This window comes from Apodemus sylvaticus, chromosome 4 (assembly GCF_947179515.1).
Source record: "Apodemus sylvaticus chromosome 4, mApoSyl1.1, whole genome shotgun sequence".
Lineage (NCBI taxonomy): Eukaryota > Metazoa > Chordata > Mammalia > Rodentia > Muridae > Apodemus > Apodemus sylvaticus.
The window spans coordinates 60,315,117-60,332,322 of record NC_067475.1 but is presented as its reverse complement, the minus strand read 5'-3'; the positions used below and the strand labels follow the sequence as shown (position 1 = coordinate 60,332,322).

Here is a 17,206-nt window from a genome sequence, read left to right as displayed (position 1 = left end):
GTCTCTGTCTCTTTCCTGCAGTTACTCTGGCACTCCAAATGGTCTAGGAGCCTGGAGCTCAGCTTCTCCCTGCAGCCCTGTCAGGGCAGAACCTCTTTCGCTCTGTTAGGTTGAGAAATGCCAGAGACGCAGAGCTGCCTGCCGAGTGTGGAGGTTGGATCCGGGAACAATGAGAAATTATCTGTTAATTCTCTGCTCCTGCCACCTGCTCTGCTCCGAAAAGGCTCCTTTGCCTTCAGTGGAGAGGCAAATTCCCCCACTCAGTGTTAAGCAAAATATTGATTTCCCTGCATCGCAGTCCTGGGCCCTTGGAAAGGTGGTCCCGTTTTTTTGTTTTTTGTTTTGTTTTATTTTTCATTCTCTGCAAAGGCAAAACAAGGCGCTTTGTTCTGCTACTGTCCCCAGGAACTCGAGAGGGGGAGGGAGAGTTGCCATAAACACCAGCAGAGAGCAGCTCTCCATTTGTGTTTTACATAAACACAAAACCCCCGCTTGGGAAGCTGCTAATGAGAGTGTCGCCTGGGGCCTCGGAACTCCGAACTCTCCTCGGGGCTGAAATCTACCTTGGCGGTGGAGGGGAGGATATCGGGCGTCTGGGTTCCTCAGGTGGGTGGAAGGCAAGTGGAGAGGCAGAAGCTTACCTGTTGTTGGAACAGCAACCCAGCAGCAGTGGCTGGAAGGTGGTCTGGATTACACGGGGCCTTCTTCAACCCCTCCCACTCGAGATCCCACACTTCTCTATGGCAGGCTCTGGGGACCCGGGTGGAAGCTGCGAATCGGCTATAATAGCCCCTCCCCGCTATCCCCAACCACAGCGCGCGCAAGCTGATCGTGCCAACCGAATCTTCAGCACCGCGGACAGGGACACGGCGCGGGTCAGGAGCAGGAAAGCTTCTATGCTGAGGCCAGAGGTCCCTCAGACTGAGGCCTTTCCCTTGCTACCCTGGGCACTGTGTGGCTGTCTCGGGTTTGCAACTATAAGGGCCAGTTGATGAGGCTGGTACAGATGGTGATCTCCTGGAGCTGCCGCTCCAACTCTCCTCCTTCAGGAACCTGAGTCACAGCCCAAGCCACCTCCAATTAACGTGTATTAGGAGGAAAGACCCTCCTCCCTACCACTCTGACTTGCACACGCCAGCCCAGTAGCTGCAGATGCAGGGGCTCCAGCTAAAGTTTCTTCCCCAGATTCTACTTCAGAAAGGCTACACGATGATGATAGATGATGATAGGTGGAGGGTGAGAATCTATTGTGATAGGGCCTTACGGGGCTCGCTCTCCTGCCTGTTAACAATGGCTCCCAGATTTCCAGGCCTGGGTGAAACTAACAACCACCCTGCTTCTGAGTTTCACTTCACAGTTCCTGAAGGGAGCTCCTTTTACAGTCTAGCCTGTTAATTTTCCATCTTGTTGGTCTTTGTTATGTATGCTTCATAGAAAATTATCTTATTTATGGTGGGTTTGGTCTGATGCGTGGAGGTGGGTCTGGTGGGAACCGAACCCCTTTTTGAAATGCTCCCCACTCCTATTTGCCAGAAACTTTCTCCTCCAGTTGCCATGGAGAGAGACGGCCGCTGCCTCCAGTCGCCATAGCAACGTGCGGGTGCCTCGGACCGCAAGATTGCGGGGCTCTGAAAGTCTTCTTTATAGTTCCCCTCGCTCCGCTGTCTTGGGGTCTTATATCTCCGGAGTCGAGACCCAGAAAGTCTGGCTAACTTCTCCGGTTAACTATATTTGCAGGGTCCTCCCGCGTAGTCGGGCCACCCCTTTTTATATTGTGTTATTGCGTTGCCCAGTTATGTGGCATGTGGCGGTTTCCCCAACGTTTTCACAAGCACTACCTGTATATTCCCAGGGAGCTCATAGAGCGCCAGTAATTATTACACCGCGTTTACGAAAAGGAAAACGGAGTCCCAGAAAGGCCCAAGGTCACACCCGCAGTGATGGCTCTGCTGGCCTTGATCCTGCATCATGTGGGATACCCGGGTTGGAACCTGCCCGGACTCGGGCAAGTCCCTGAGTGTGGAGGGGGCGGCCGTGAGGCGCCAGACTTGCCAGCTGCCGCGGGGTGCCACGTGAGGGGCGGGGACCCTGCGGGGAAGTGATTAAAAGCAGAGCGGAGCCTCAGGGGACCGCTGCGGGGAGGGTCTTCTTGGGGCCTTCTTGACCCGCCCCAGTCCGGCCGTGGCTGGGGTTCGAGCCACTGCTCCGCTGGCCTGAGTGTCCGGGGCATGAGCGGGGTTTGGGGGGCCGGAGGGCCTCGGTGCCAGGCGGCGCTCGCGGTCCTGGCTTCTCTGTGCCGGGCCCGGCCGCCCCCTCTCGGGCTGGACGTGGAGACTTGTCGGAGCTTCGAGCTGCAGCCCCCGGAGCAGAGTCCAAGCGCGGCCAACTCAGGTACTGGGAGACCCAGGTCCCTCTCCACCCCTGGGTGTTTCATCCCAATGGCCTCTCCTGCCCAAGGCAGCAGCCCAAGAGCCCCAGAACCTCAAGAAGTCTAGCTCGGAGTCCCAGTCTGAGCCAGTCCCCTGGCTCACCGCCCGCAACGAGAGATTAGAGGAGGACTCGAAAGAACCCTTCTCCTCCCGAGTCCCCGGAGATGCAGATGCGGCATTCTTGGGGCCTCAGTTTCCCTTGTGTCTTAGGCTCATCCCAGGGGCGATTGGCCAGGGTTGGGGAGAATGGAGAGGTCCTGGGCACGGAGGAAAGCCTGTGTTCCGGGAGGTGGGGGCCGGTCCAGGGTCCAGGGCCCATCAGTGACAGGGTGGCGAACCACTGGGCTTGGGAAAAACTTGCGTCTGCAGCTGGCACGCGGTCTTTGTGTCCAGGTCTCTCAGCAGCGAGTGGCTGTCTGCGTCTCGCGGGGAGGGGGGGGACGAGGAGCGGGGGGGGGAGTGTCGTGGCGTACCCCCCCCCCGCACCCCTATAACTCACTTCCTCGGTCTCTCTCTGACTCACTCGGACTCCGGGCGGGTGTTCAACTGAGCCGGTGCCTCTCACCGACTTTGCCAGGCGGGAACCTCCTGCCCCGGCCGCGCGGACCCTGCGCCGGACGCAGCCCCGGCGGCCGCCAAGTCTAGGCAGCAGCCGGAGCAGAGTCGAGCTCACCGGAGCCGGTGAGTCCTGAGCCCGAGCCCCTCGGGGACCGGGTCCTGCGTGCAGCCGCGACGTCTCGCGGGAGTCGCGACAACAGGGGTGGCGTGTCGCGCCCTGGCGGCGGGAGCCGCGGGAGTGTCCGCGGCGTGGCAGCCGACCGGCCCGGGTATGTACCTGCTGCACCAGTCTTTGCCGCCAAGCTCTCCTGCTGCAGTGGGATCCTTTGTCCCGCAATTAGGAGGGTACCGGACAGAGCAAGTATGGGTCGTGTCCCCTAGGAGGGAAGAAGGGCCCGGGGGCAGGCAGCCCGCGGCCCGGAGCGAATGCGGCGTGGGGGTGGGGAGATCCTGCAGAGACCCAGGTGCTGGAGTTCCTTGGGGCTCCACAGACTCACCTCACCTTGTCCTCGACCGAGACCCCGGACCAGGACCCTAGTGGCTCTGGGCCTAGGCTTAAGTGGGAGTTGCTTCGTGGTTCCATATGGCTGGTGAGGGAAAGAGAAGAGGGGGCGACTGAAGGCAGAAATGTGGTCCTCACACATCTCTCCAGGGACAAGTTGCCAGGGACCAAAGGAGAGGTACCCGGGTGTAGGTGCAGGTGGCATGAACTCCCAATGGCCTCAAATTCCAGAGCGCCTTTTCCATTTGAGGTTAAAGGTTGAAGACAGAGGTAGATTCTGGGTTAGGAATAGAGCCTGTGAGGGGGGAGGCAGAGAGGCTGGGGAAGGCTGTGTGTATTCTCCGGGAGGCTGTATCCAGCTTTCTGTGAGCAGAGCCCACCTCACTTCTGTATGAGTCATTAGGGATGCTGCTCTCTGGCAGTCTCTGACACTGTTTAATCAATGAATTGACGACTGCAGTAGAAGAGACCAAGATTAGATATAAAGAACTTTGGAGAGTGGGACAGTGGTAGAAGTTGGCTCTGCCTCTTCGGGAGTCTCTGAACAGATTCGACTAATGTTAGACACTGGTCCTCTGGTATATCTCCTTCTACACCACGATGCTTCCCAGACAGCAATTCCTCAAGTCAGTCACTTCCTACCTTCCCCCGTTCCTTAGTTCCCTTCCATCATTTCCTCAAATGCTCCATCTGCAGTGGAGTCTTCCTCCTGGGTCTGACAACTCAGCATGCAGAGGCCAGCACAGATCTTTGGAATTCTGCTCTACTACCTGTCTAAGACAAAAATGTTGTGGTTTGGGGTGGGGGTATGTTATGAGTTCATGTCAGGAGAAGATGCTATTAGTCTGAATCCAGAAAGATTTCTTTGATCTGAATGGCCGTGCTGAGGAGAGGGAGGCAGGCTACCAGATGCCTTGAGCGTGTGCGTGAGTTGTACACCCACCCACCCTGGCTCAGGGGAGCCTTAACATAGTTACTGCATCTGTCACAATCCCCAAGAAATCCTAGGGCCGAGGTAGGACAAGAGATGCAGGTAAACAGAGAGCTGGATTACACAAGAAAGTGGCTTAGCTGGCTCTGGAACTTTGGAGATTTAGGTAAACTCTATGTCTAGAGGAATGCGGCGTTCAAACCGTTCAAACCGGGATGCCAGACCTCCCACCTCCCAGCCTGCTCATTGTACCCCAGAGACTCCATGTAGGATCCGAGCAAAGCCATGTAAGATCTTCTCGATCTTTATGAGAAAAAAAAAAGAATGCATGTGGGGAGCGTGTGCTCAGCTCCCTTTCCCATCTGAGCTTCAACAGTTGAGACTCAGATTCTATTACCGTTTACACAGACCTGCCCATAGGTCAGCGTCTGGGCAAGGAATTGCATCCGAAATCTCTATGAATCAGACTCTGACTTGGAAACATCTGTGCTGAAACTTCCCAACTAAAAGCATTTCTTTAAAAACCTAAGGACAAAAAGTCTGCTTTCCACCTTAATGCACTCCTTATAGACCCCATACATGCACATATCACCAACAGGCCTCTCTTTCTGCCATTTTCCTTGTGGAGGTGAATGGACTCTACATGTAGTCCAAGTTGCTGTGGAAATCTAATCGTGTTCTAGAAAGTGCAGGAGGCTGAAAGCTGATCCCAGCCGACCGTTCCTGGTGCCATGGGCTGCAGCCAGGAGCAGCTGCTCCCAGCCTACCTACCTATGGCTCAGGATGCCTGTAGTGTTAGGTAGCTTTACAAATGACTCCAGAGACTGCTCTGTGATTCAACCACCCGGCTTTGAAGCTGGCCTTTTGCAGCCCAGAGCATGTTGCCTTTTTTCTTTCCCTCCTGTGTGTGATGTTGAATGAAGAACACATTTCCCTAAAGCAGAGTACCATTTCTTCATCTGAAGAATCAGACGCTCTCTGGCTCCTTCTGGATGGAAGGAATAAACATTATAGTTTACATTCAGAGAAGAAACTCGCTAGCTACCCTAAACAACTGGTGGGATGGTTTTCCAATCTTAGTGTGTTTCATGCCTTAACTTTTTTTTTTCTCTCTTGATTTTTTTTTTTTTTTGAGACAGGATCCAGCTGTGTAGCCCATGCTGGCCTCAAGCCCATAAGAACTCTTCTGTATCAGGCTTCTCAAAGTACAAATAAGCACCTAGAATCCCCTTCAAGTGCCTTAAAGTCCAATATCCAGCAGTTGCAAAATGTTCTAGATGCCTCTGTAAATTCTCTTCTCCCACGGGCTGCGACAGGGCCCCTCGGGGCTGATTGTTCTACGGTGCTTCACTCTCCGAGCTGGGGGTGAGATATGATCAGGACTGACTTTGGGGCTCAGGATCGGGCCAGGCTTCTTTGGGGTGGTCTTGGCTTGTCTTGAGCATGCTAAGAAGACCTGATTGAGTTTATCGTCACCTCTACTGGTTGGGCTTCTAAGTCAGAGCTTCTCAGGACACACAGTCATAGCTGAGCCAGCTGGGCATCTGGCAGATTTAAAGGACACCTCATCCCTCAGTTCTCTCTTTGGGGCACTGAATTCTGTCTTCCCCGTGAAATCCCATACAGTTCTCTCCCCCCACTAGCTGTAGCTGTAAACTGGGGCTGAGAGTCCCAGAAGGGAGTGACTGGCTGGCTGTGCCTCCCCCACACCACTCCAACCTTACTTCCCCATTCAAGGGGGCCATGGATAAAAAGGTCAGTGACCATTTGCAATGATGATGATGAGGAGGAGGAGGAAGAGGAAGAGGAGGAGGAGGATGGTATCTGAATTAGTGCCAGAGCTTCATTCACCATAACATTTCTACATTAGCCTCCGATTTGTCTCTGACTCCTCTAATGCAGCAGGCACCCAGTCACAAAGCTTTGCACGGCCGTAATTAGCTCAGCATTGTCTATCCTCATCACAGTTTTTTTTTTTTCCAGGAGCATTAATTCCTTCTCTGTTTGGACTCCGCTAATTATCCCCATCCGTAGGTAGCTCAGCCAGGCTCTCTAAAGACGAATAGGAAGCCAAGGCCCTCTGCTCCCCCTCCCCCGACTCTGAATTTAATTACACCCACTTCTCCTAATAAATTTACAAGCCACGGCATGGCTTATTATTAATGGACCATGTCCGTTAGCCTCAGAAAGAACCAGCTACTGTTCTCTTAATACAAGTGTTCTCTCTCTCTCCCCCCTCTCCCTCTCCCTCCCTCCCCCCCCCTCTCTCTCTCTCTCTCACACACACACACACACACACACACACACACACACACACACACACACGAGTATTCCTAAAGGATATCACCAGATGGGACTTATCTTGTAGTCCATGGGTAACTCCGAGGACATGCACTTCTCAGACAAGAAAAGTCGGAGTGGAGGTTAGTTACAATCCAATTGCAGGGATTGGCCCAGGTTTAAAAGATCAGACCAGAGTAGAGAACACCCTCACCTTCTCCAGATTCCAGGTAAGAAATGGTTCCCTGCCTCCAGTCCCCACAGATGCCTGGTTCAAAAGCCTGGACTTTGGTATCAGAAAGCGCCACATTCAGCCCCCAGCTTCTATGCTTACTACACTGCACCCTTGAGCCAGTGACTTGGTCATCATTGCTACACTTTGTTTATCTGTAAGAAGTGAATATGAATTTCTTCACGAGGCTGTAAAGATTAAATGAGATAATATAAAAGGCACACTGCTTGCTGCATAGAAATGAACAGCAAATACTACCATTAATATTAATATGAATGGTTCTGCCAGGAGTCTCTTCCCTCTCTGGACTAAATGCTGTTCCTTCCATGTTTTTGGACCTCTGCATGCCTTGTAGACTGGTGTCTGAACTGTGGCTTGCTTATGTCTCCATACTGCAGGATGTGAGGGAAGCACACAGCCAGGTTCCTGTGGGTTTGAGGGGCCAGCAGCAGCTCCAGGCCCTGGGCCAGGCTTCTCTGATACTGAGTGAACTGGGAGCTGGTCTTTTCTTCCCTAATCCTCTCTCCAGTTTGTCTTTTCAATTATAGTCTGTTAGCAAGAATGCCTGTGATGGTTACAAAATGGATTTCCCTGACATAGGAACCCATTAGAAAAAACCGGAACAATAGAAAGCGATAAGAGTTGCTGATGAATCCTAACACCATGGATGGAGGGAGGAGGGGGGCCAGCCTGTCTCTAGAGAATGAAGTGTCACCATGGATGATAAGCAGGCCCTGGGATGCTAATTAATAACTTATCATTTCTGAATAAGGAAGGAGGGCCACAAGCCGTCACCCTACCAGTCTTATTTAAGATGACCAAGCAGACCCTACCTTGATGACCTTCGTGGGTGGGGCTGGGACTGTCGCTTCCTAGGAGGGAAGAGGGGCCTGAGGCTGTTCACCACTTTGCTCTCTGATCCAGGGTCTTCCTTCTCTACCCCAGAGACTTAGCTGTACTATACTTAATCACATGGAAAAAAAAAAAAAAACCAAGTCCTGGGGGACATTAGCTGCAGCTAATGATTGGGGGGCATTCTCTGCATATCAGGACCATGTTTAGTTCTAGCGCATTTGATTTTCATAATGATTCTGAGAGGTGGGAAGTGCCATTAGAAAGAAATGTAGGTAGCATGCATTTTGCAGCCGTCTAGCCTAGTGCCCACCTGTTTCTTCACACCTTGTGAAGTCTAGCTTCCCAATAAGGATAAAAGCCTCATGCCATTGTCTTAGATTATGTCCTTGAGCTTATAATCTCCAAAGCAGAAACAGGTAGACCACAGTTTTCCTCTCCCAGAGGCGGCTCTACGGTTGGCAGCCATTGCTTCCCAAATGAGATGCCCAGAAGCAGGTGCTAGAGTTTGGATCTGTGGTGTCTGCCTAAAGGCCCACATGCTGCAAGCTTGTTTCTGAAAGTGGGAGGGAGTGGAACCTTCCAGAAACGAGGCCTAATGGCAAGTCTTGCGTCTTGTCCTTCTCTTCCTTCTCTCTCGTCTCCTGGTCATGATGTAAAAGGCTTGGTTTCCCCACATGTATCCACTATGATGTGTGACCGTGAGCTAAACAGGGACTGAGAAAGCATAGAGGTCTGAAACCGTGACCCAAAATCAATGTTTCTCTTCATGAGCCGGTTACCTCAGGCACCATAACCACAGAGCTGACCAACACACTAGGCGGTGAAGGCTGGTGAGCTCAAGACCTCCCTGGGTTATTTCTAGCTACTCTGCTATGATCACCATCTCCTCTTTCTGAGTCCTCTCTTGATTTCCTCCTCACCACCTTATGCCTCCTGTATGGATGAACTCTTGGGGTCCAGAATCTAATTCTCCTTGCATTGTCTGCCTGTGAGATGCCAAAACCCAGGCTCTCCTAGTCCTGGGAGAAGATTCCCCAGGCACGGGGTGGCCCTCCTGTTCTTTCATAACCAGTATTGAGTGCTTGGCACTGATTCCCAATAATCCATACCCTCTGCCTTCTCTAAGCATAGTGTTGAGGGAACAGCAGGGAGGTCACATGGAGAAGCAACTGAATAGCAACTACATGAAGACAAAAAGAATCCCCTGGTCCCTCCCCCTACCTTTATTTCATTTATGAATACATTTTTTTGTCAAGCGGAACATTTAAATGCAGTCTGTGCTCTCTGGATCCCCTCGCCTCCTCCCTTCTCATTAAAATTCTAATTATTACCAGAGCAAGTAAAATGTATGATCAAAGGGAAGCATGGCCCCAGAAATACCTTTTGTTTTAAAGTGACTCAGTGCAGAAAATGGGCCCTGAGCAGCTGTAACAAAGGACAGATACGAAGGGTTCAGAGATGGTCAGGCACTTGGAATATGGACATACATGCCTACAGTAGCTTTTCTGATGTACCCAGAAGGTTAATGGCTTGGAGAAACAGCCTCCAAGACATTTAGATCCTAAATGTACAACAGAGAAAAAAACTGGATTTAAGTGTGTTTATCTTCTGTCTCCAGGTTATATACATGGTCTACCAGAGTGACATTGCTGAGCTGTGTGGGGGATGGGCCCACCTCACTCCCTGTGTGGCCTGGGCACTCTATTAGTTCTCTAGGACAATAACTTTACCTGCTTCATTAGAGAGGATTACCTGATTGAATATATAAAAAAAAACACTTTAATATTGAACATAATGATGTTGAATAAATTGACTAAATCCAGTAATAAAACACTTATTACTATCAACCTGCATATGAATTCTTGATCATTTATATAACATGATGAAGATTATGATATTTTGGAATTTTTTTCTCTTGGGGCACAGGCATGCCTCACTGGAGACCTGGTTGGCATTCTCCAGAGCAGTAATTCTCAATATTCCTAATACTAAAACTCCTTAATACAATTCCTCATGTTGTGGTGATCCCAACCATAAAATGATTTCCATTGCTAGTTCATAAGTATAATTTTGCTACTGTTGTGAGTTGAATGTAAATATCTGATAGTTGGGATATCTGATATGTGACTCCTGTTTTGAAAGGGCTGCTACCCACAGGTTGAGAACCACTGCTCTAGGGAAAGACTTAGTTCTGGTAGCTGTCAGCCACAGAGAGACTCTGAAGTCTCTATGGTGGGCTGAGTGAGCCAGAGGTGATGGGAAGATACTTGAAAATAACCTCCTTTTCATCCCTTTTCACGGAGACACCTGGCTGTTCCTGGCAAGGACTGGTCAGGAAGCCAGAAGGCAGTGGTGGCTCCTGAAGACGATGGTTGAGGCTCTTGACCTCAGGATGTAGGCTAGCTTTCTCTGAGATCTGGATATGATAAAAGTACCTGGCATTTGCCAAGCCTAGCTGGGGATGGAATCTGGCATAGTTGAACTTAAATAAGAAACAATTGTAGTTCATTCATGTGTGCCTGCTAATATGAAAACATAAGGTCACCGGAACCTATAGGAGTCTAAAGTTTAATTTGGGACAAACAAGTCATAGGAGTAGAAAGAGTAGGATAGTGAATGCCTTGGCCCCGGCCCAAGTTCTCTGACCAACCCATGGCCTCCTGAGAGTCCCTCTGCTGGGCTACTGTTGTCATCTTTAAAAGGACAGCACATGGGTAATTGCACAAGTTCTAAGATCTGTAAGGCAATTAGCACCCAGTCCAGAGGCTCCAACCTCCAATTCTGCAGGGACTAGCCAGATACGAGGAATCTGAGGTTGGACTGAGAGAATACATCCTTGCAGAGAGAATCACCCATCTGCCCAGGGCCAGTTAGCAAGTCATTGACCTCTTCCACAGAACTCAGACATCTGGGGTAGTGACAGGGACTTTCATAGCTTCTCAGTCACCATGTTAGCCAAACCAAGCTCCTTGGCTGGCTCGTCTGCAAGTGATCATGTGACAGCCCTGCCCAGCAAAGACTTCTCCCTTAGGCTCAAAGACTCTTCTTCTTGTTTGAGGAGAAGAAATGGGACAGGAGTCTGCTTACCAGCTCTGTACAGGAGGAGACATTCTACACAGCTCTCTCGAGATGATGGGCACCTGGGTCTGGACAGGGGCGGGTTAAAGCTTTAAGTGCCTGTTTCCAAGCCAGCCACACTGCTCACAAATCCTAGATTCACAGCAAAGCTTCCAAAGAACCACAGAATGGAAGAAAGACAGTGATGGAAATCATTTGCGTTTTGTACTTAACTTTGACCTATATAGACCTCGGTAATCAGATTCCAACTTAATACAAGAAACCACTGAGCCTACAGCATGCAAAAAACCCTAGGAAAACACAAGTTGACACACCTGCTTCTAGGGAAGGGAGGCTGCACTCCTCTCCCTGGAGGAAATTGGTGTGCTTATTGAATTCCTGCTAAGTCCCAGCAATGAGCAAGGATGGAGCCTGGATTAAGACTCCATGCTCCCTTTTCTAAGGGAGCATGGGTTTGCCAGGGCCTGCCCCTCATAGACTGTGTGTGGGTTGTGTGCAAACATCACTTTTGGGGTCTGGAGATGAAGTTCAGTGAGAGATCACTTGCCTAACCTGGCCAAGGCTCTGGGTTGAAAAGAAAAGTGAGACCTTGTTAGAAGGCCGTCCACAGTAAGCGCTCTAATAGAAATTCAAACAGCTTACAAATATGAATACTTCAGAAATTTGCACATTTGTTTAGAATCCCATTTAAATCACTGTCCCATCCCTGGGCACAAGCCAGGAACAGCAGGGCAAGCTGCCAGTGCTCCCCATGCTGGTAAAAGGCGGGGGCAGGGTGATGCTAAAGCAACCAGACTGTGGTGAGCGCCAGGCTGCAGACAGTTGACAAAATGGACCATCGACGGTCCGAACCGTCTCTTCTTCCCGTGACTTGGCAGCGCTGCTCATAACCGTTCTTCTCTCTTCTTCCGTCTTTGTCCCTTCCGTGTGCAACTTCTCCCAATGCCTTACCTGCTTATCTCCACCTCTGTGTGTCTCTGTCCTGCCCTGCCTGCCTCATGCTGAGGGCAGGCACCTCTGTCAGCCTCCTCGCCGTGGTAGTTATTGTGTGTGGCGTGGCCCTGGTGGCAGTTTTTCTCTTTCTCTTTTGGAAGCTGTGCTGGATGCCCTGGAGGAACAAGGAGGCCTCCAGCCCTTCTTCTGCTAACCCTGCTTCAGAGATCCTCCAGAGCCCCAGCTCCAGAGGCACCATGGCAGATAAGCTGAAGGACCCCAGTGCCCTGGGCTTCCTGGAGGCGGCTGTGAAGATCAGCCACACTTCCCCAGACATCCCAGCCGAGGTGCAGATGTCGGTGAAGGAGCACATCATGCGTCACACGAAGCTGCAGCGACAGACCACAGAGCCAGCATCGTCCACAAGGTGAATGCCGTGTTCCTCGCTTCCCAGCCCCCCAGGCCCCTCCACCCCGCCATACTTTCCGATACAGTACTTCAAATAGTTGCCAGCCTCTGAGGATTAGGGTCTAATGAGAACTAACAGCGTATGTCCTCTGAGGACCAGAGCAGATGGTGTCATCTGAGGTGCCAATCAAGAAGGGGAGGTGGCATCAGGTAGGTGTGGTGAAAGGGGAACCTTCAAGGTGAGATGCTGTGTATGTGCTTAGCACATGAGAGTGGATGTGAGAACACAGAAGACTAGAAGCTGGGTTGAGAGCATTGAGGAAATTAAAAACTTCACACACGGAGGAAGAATATATGCAAAGACCCACAGGCATATATTAGGTTAGTGAAACTGTGGCTGTAGTGTTCCATGCTCTGGAGGTAAAGCAAGAGAGTTCAGGCCGTTTGGGAACAAGGATTTCTTTAAAGCCCTTTTGAGTTCCCTGCATGGCAGTAGTTACATAATGTGGCATCATCTAATTCAAAAGCATACCAACAACAGGCACGATGGCTTCCCGCTTACTCTAATTCCAAAAGCATCCTTTAAAGACGTGGATGGACGTGTTTACTCAGAATCTGAGAATCTTGGAGATTCCTGGATCCCTGCAGTGAGTTCTTTCAGGCTCACAGGCGCCGATGAGAGGGAAAGAGAAGTTCTCAGAGCAGAAGCCAGGAATGAAGGTGCCAAGGTGCCACAGGCTGACTTTGCTGCATGGCTTTGGGTATATAGCTTATAGTGAGCTATTTCTCACTTTTCTAAACTGTACAACAGGGCAAATGGCTCTGCTGATGTTGTTAGGAGGAACTACCAAAGAATCCACGTGCTAATGCTGAGAGTTAACACATGTTGCTTACTGCACACCTGGCCCTGTTTGAAACACTTTGTATCTATTTTACCAGTATACAGTTCTCTGCAGTTGTTACTTTTATCATCTTTATTTTTGTAGTGCAGAGAGGTTAATCACTTACTCAAAGTAGCAGGACCAAAATTAACCTATGTAGTCTATCTCCTAACCTGATGCATTTAACTGCTTAACTGTCTGCCAGATGCTAAATCTGTCATGATGGCAGCAGTGGTGGGTGGCAAGAGCTGTGGTGGTGGTGGTGGTGGTGGTGGTGGTGGTGGTGGTGGTGGTGATAATGACGGTGATAATGATGATGGTGATGGTGATGGTGAAGGCAGTGGGAACGATAGTCCTTCTCTTACAGAGGCTCATGTTTTAATGGAGGAAATTGGTCACGCTTACCAGGAAAGAAACCTAGAAAGCAGATGTCAGAAAAGCAGGAACAATGATTAAAACAATGGCTAACATTTATTGAGCTGGCTGTACAGCGGGCACCATTCCAACTACTTTACATATATTAAGACACACAATGCTTCCAACTGCTTCATGCACAAACTGTACGACGAGGAAAAGTGGGGTCAATGAGAGAGAAGGAAGGGGGCCCCACAAGAGGGATAGGCAGCCTCCAGGGTTGGGTCTGCCTTTATCCCACTGCCCCCACCCCCACCCCAAGCCCTGACCCATGTTTTTTGTGCTTCCTGTCCTCACCAGGCACACATCCTTCAAGCGCCACCTGCCACGACAGATGCACGTCTCCAGCGTGGACTATGGCAATGAGCTGCCGCCGGCCGCCGCCGAGCAGCCCACCAGTATTGGCCGTATCAAGCCTGAGCTCTACAAGCAGAAGTCAGTGGATGGGGACGAGGCCAAGTCTGAGGCGGCCAAGAGCTGTGGGAAGATCAACTTCAGCCTCCGCTACGACTATGAGAGCGAGACCCTGATTGTGCGCATCCTGAAGGCCTTTGACCTCCCCGCTAAGGACTTCTGTGGAAGTTCTGACCCTTATGTTAAGATCTACCTCCTGCCTGACCGCAAGTGCAAGCTGCAGACCCGGGTACACCGCAAGACCCTGAACCCCACCTTTGATGAGAACTTCCACTTCCCCGTGCCCTATGAGGAGCTGGCTGACCGCAAGCTGCATCTCAGTGTCTTTGACTTTGACCGCTTTTCCCGCCATGACATGATTGGGGAGGTCATCCTGGACAATCTCTTTGAGGCCTCTGACCTGTCCCGGGAGACCTCCATCTGGAAGGACATCCAGTACGCCACTAGTGTGAGTACAGTCCTCTTCCCTGGCTTCCTGACCATGGGCAGTTCTGGGCTGAGTAAGATGTGTCCTCAGCACTCTCCCTCTAGAGATCGCAGGGAACTGTGGAAACTTCCTAGTGGCCCAGTTTATTTTGGGAAAATCCTTGAAATCAGCCCGGATGGAACAAGGAAAGAAGAGAGGGAGGGAATTTGTGTCTTTTGATTTTGATTATAGGGTATGAGTGTTTCTCTCTACTTGCTAAACCTTAAGTTTGCTATTTGTACAATCATGTTATATATTCTTTTTAATTGAAGGTAAGTCTAAGCTGAACTGGTCAGTAGAGTCTTGTAGTCGTTGCTGTATTTTAGAAGTTTGGAATTGGTGATCACGACTAGGCTGTGTTAGTCAGTATGAACAAGGTCATGCTGAAGTAACAAGCAAATACTGGGAATTTCTGGCTTAAGACAACTAAAGTTTATTTCTTGTTTGTGTTACACATGCTTCACAGCTTGCCTGTGGGTTCTACCGGATCTTGTTACCAAGAGACTCAAGCCCACAGAGGCCCTATTTCAGTGTGTGCTCTCACAGGTAGACATCAGGATGAAGGAACTGCAAGAAGGCATGCAGCATTCTGTAAGGCTTCCAGGCAAAAGAGACAGGTCACTTCCACTTGTATTTCATTAGCCGAGACACATGGCATTCTCCATATCAGCAAGGCAGGAGCAAAGCAATCCTGCCATGTCCAGGGGAGGGGGCCACTTCAGCTACTTGGGAACAGCACATAGCACAGCCCCTCATTTGGAGCACGGCCTCTCATTAGTCTGGGAGATGCAGGAGTCTATTCGAACAGAATGGCCACTTCCACACACACAGTCTGATCCTGGCCTGCCCACAATCACCTGAAAATGGCCCAGAAAGGTTTCAAAGAATCAAGGTTTAATTTTATTTATTTAATATATAATTTTTTTAAGAGTTAGAAATCTAATTGTGTGTATGCAGTGTCTGTTGGAAGGGAGGTTTTTGCATGCTCATGGAATGCCTGCAGAGACTTGAAGAGGGTGTCACACCCCTTGGAGCCGGAAGTAAAGGCAACTGTGAGCTGCCTGGCGTGGGTGCTGGGCCCTGGTCTTCGGTCTGCTTCAAGAGCAGCACACACTCTTAAGCCCCGAGCCGTCTCTGCTGCCCGCTTCATGTTGGACTTTAAGAGAAGGGTAAACTTGGTAGAAGGAACTAGTGAAGCCTGCCCAGAACCTCTGTTAGCCAGGAGAGCATGAGATGGTGAGCTTAAAGCAGACAGCGAGGTTGTACCTCTTTGCATCCACCTATGCGGATGAAAGTCTGCAGAGGCGTTAAGCAAACTCCAGTTGGCTTGTCGTGCTAGCAGCTTGAGTGTCTCCCTGGGTGTTTCTTGAATTGTACCTTAGCAGAGATGACCACATGCAAACCCTATGCTTGGGCACTCCATAGTCAGTATCATTATGTTGAATTTGTGAGAAGAAGATTTGAGGAAACCAGCCTCACAGTGGGCGATAGAGAATGCGATACATTCATAGAGAGAGTTGATGGATTTTCCTTTTGCCTCAGAAAGGCTCTCTGGGGCTCTCCAGGCTCATGGTTGGAGATAGCAATGTTCCAGTGTCTTCCCTGGCTGTGCTTTCTTGAGTAAAGACATGGCAGAAATGGCATAGGCAGGCAGCCAGACTGGTCAGCAGACAACCTGAAGCTGGGGTTGGGGTGGGCAAAACAGCAGCAGCACACCAGAGTGGGCCCAAGAGCTCTGCAGCATAAATCACTCTGAAGTTTACACCTGGCGCAGCTCTTCCCTGTGGTCTCCTACAGCGGGGCTTCATTACTGTGGCCGCACATGTGGAGGAGAACTCAGTTCTCACAGTCAGGCTGTGGCTCAGGGCAGGGAGCTCTGCTGACCAGGGGCTGACAAGGGTCAATCTTGTCCCCTGGGAGCCCCCTCTGTCTCTGACCAGAGTCAACACCTCTGTGTCCTCATCCTGGACTAGTCTGTGCTCAAGCACACCCCTCACCTGTATGTCACTTTCCACATCTGGGAATGTAGCTGTCCCCACCCTGGTTCTATTGCCCCTTCCCCTGCCCAGCTTCAGAAACAGGCAGGTCCTCCTCAGTCCGCGTGAATAGAGCCTTCCTCCACTGCCTTATCCGGAGAGGACTGTGAGGGGACAGGGTGAGGGTGTGACTGGAGTAGAAAGCAGCCTTTTTAAGACACAGGAACTTAAAATCTAACCAAAGAGACAGGTGATTTATACTCAGTAGCTACATAGCAGGCCAGAAGATACCCTTTGATGATGATAAGATCCAACGCCATGACAGTGAAAGACAGTGGGGAAGAGCTGCAAATGAGAGTGATTGAACTAGATGGGGAAGGGTGGATACAAATAACCCAAGATGAGAGCCCTGGGATGTATTCTAGGTCAGGAGCAGAGGGAGGCCAGCCCAGGCATTTCCAGGTCTGCAGAGCTGGGTACCAGGCCCACAGGGCAGCCTCTTCAGGTGAGCGCCATGGAGACTCTGCGGCCCAAAGCCTCGCCAGTCACTATGGGCCTGGAGAACTGGCTCCAGCCCTACAGACAAAAACTCCAGTAAGACAAGGAGGACTGCTGCGGAAAGGCTGGTGTTTGTACCTGTGTTGTGATGTTGGCTGTGAGAATTTAATTATTTGGGGACCAGGGAGACCCAAGTCACAGTCACAGGGAATGACTGAACACTCAGAGTATATAAAATCCAGTAACTCATGCAGTGTTGGGGGCGGAGGCTGGCAGATGAGAGCAGCCAACAGCCAGGTCCTGTTTCTCCCTTGTGCCCAATTTTCTCCTCAGAGCTGTACTTCAGACCTG

At 50.6% G+C, this 17,206-nt stretch overlaps 1 protein-coding gene across 3 annotated transcripts in view; it reads left to right on the top strand.

Moving 5' to 3' along the window:
* Positions 1 to 2,228: 2,228 nt before the first annotated feature.
* Positions 2,229 to 17,206, top strand: part of Syt6 (synaptotagmin 6) — a 54,257-nt gene continuing 39,279 nt past the window's right edge. For all 3 annotated transcript variants that reach the window (XM_052178545.1, XM_052178546.1, XM_052178544.1), the window contains exons 1-3: positions 2,229 to 2,391; positions 11,877 to 12,225; positions 13,802 to 14,363. In XM_052178545.1, coding sequence (XP_052034505.1) covers positions 2,229 to 2,391; positions 11,877 to 12,225; positions 13,802 to 14,363 — 1,074 coding nt within the window. The remainder of the gene's footprint in view (positions 2,392 to 11,876; positions 12,226 to 13,801; positions 14,364 to 17,206) is intronic.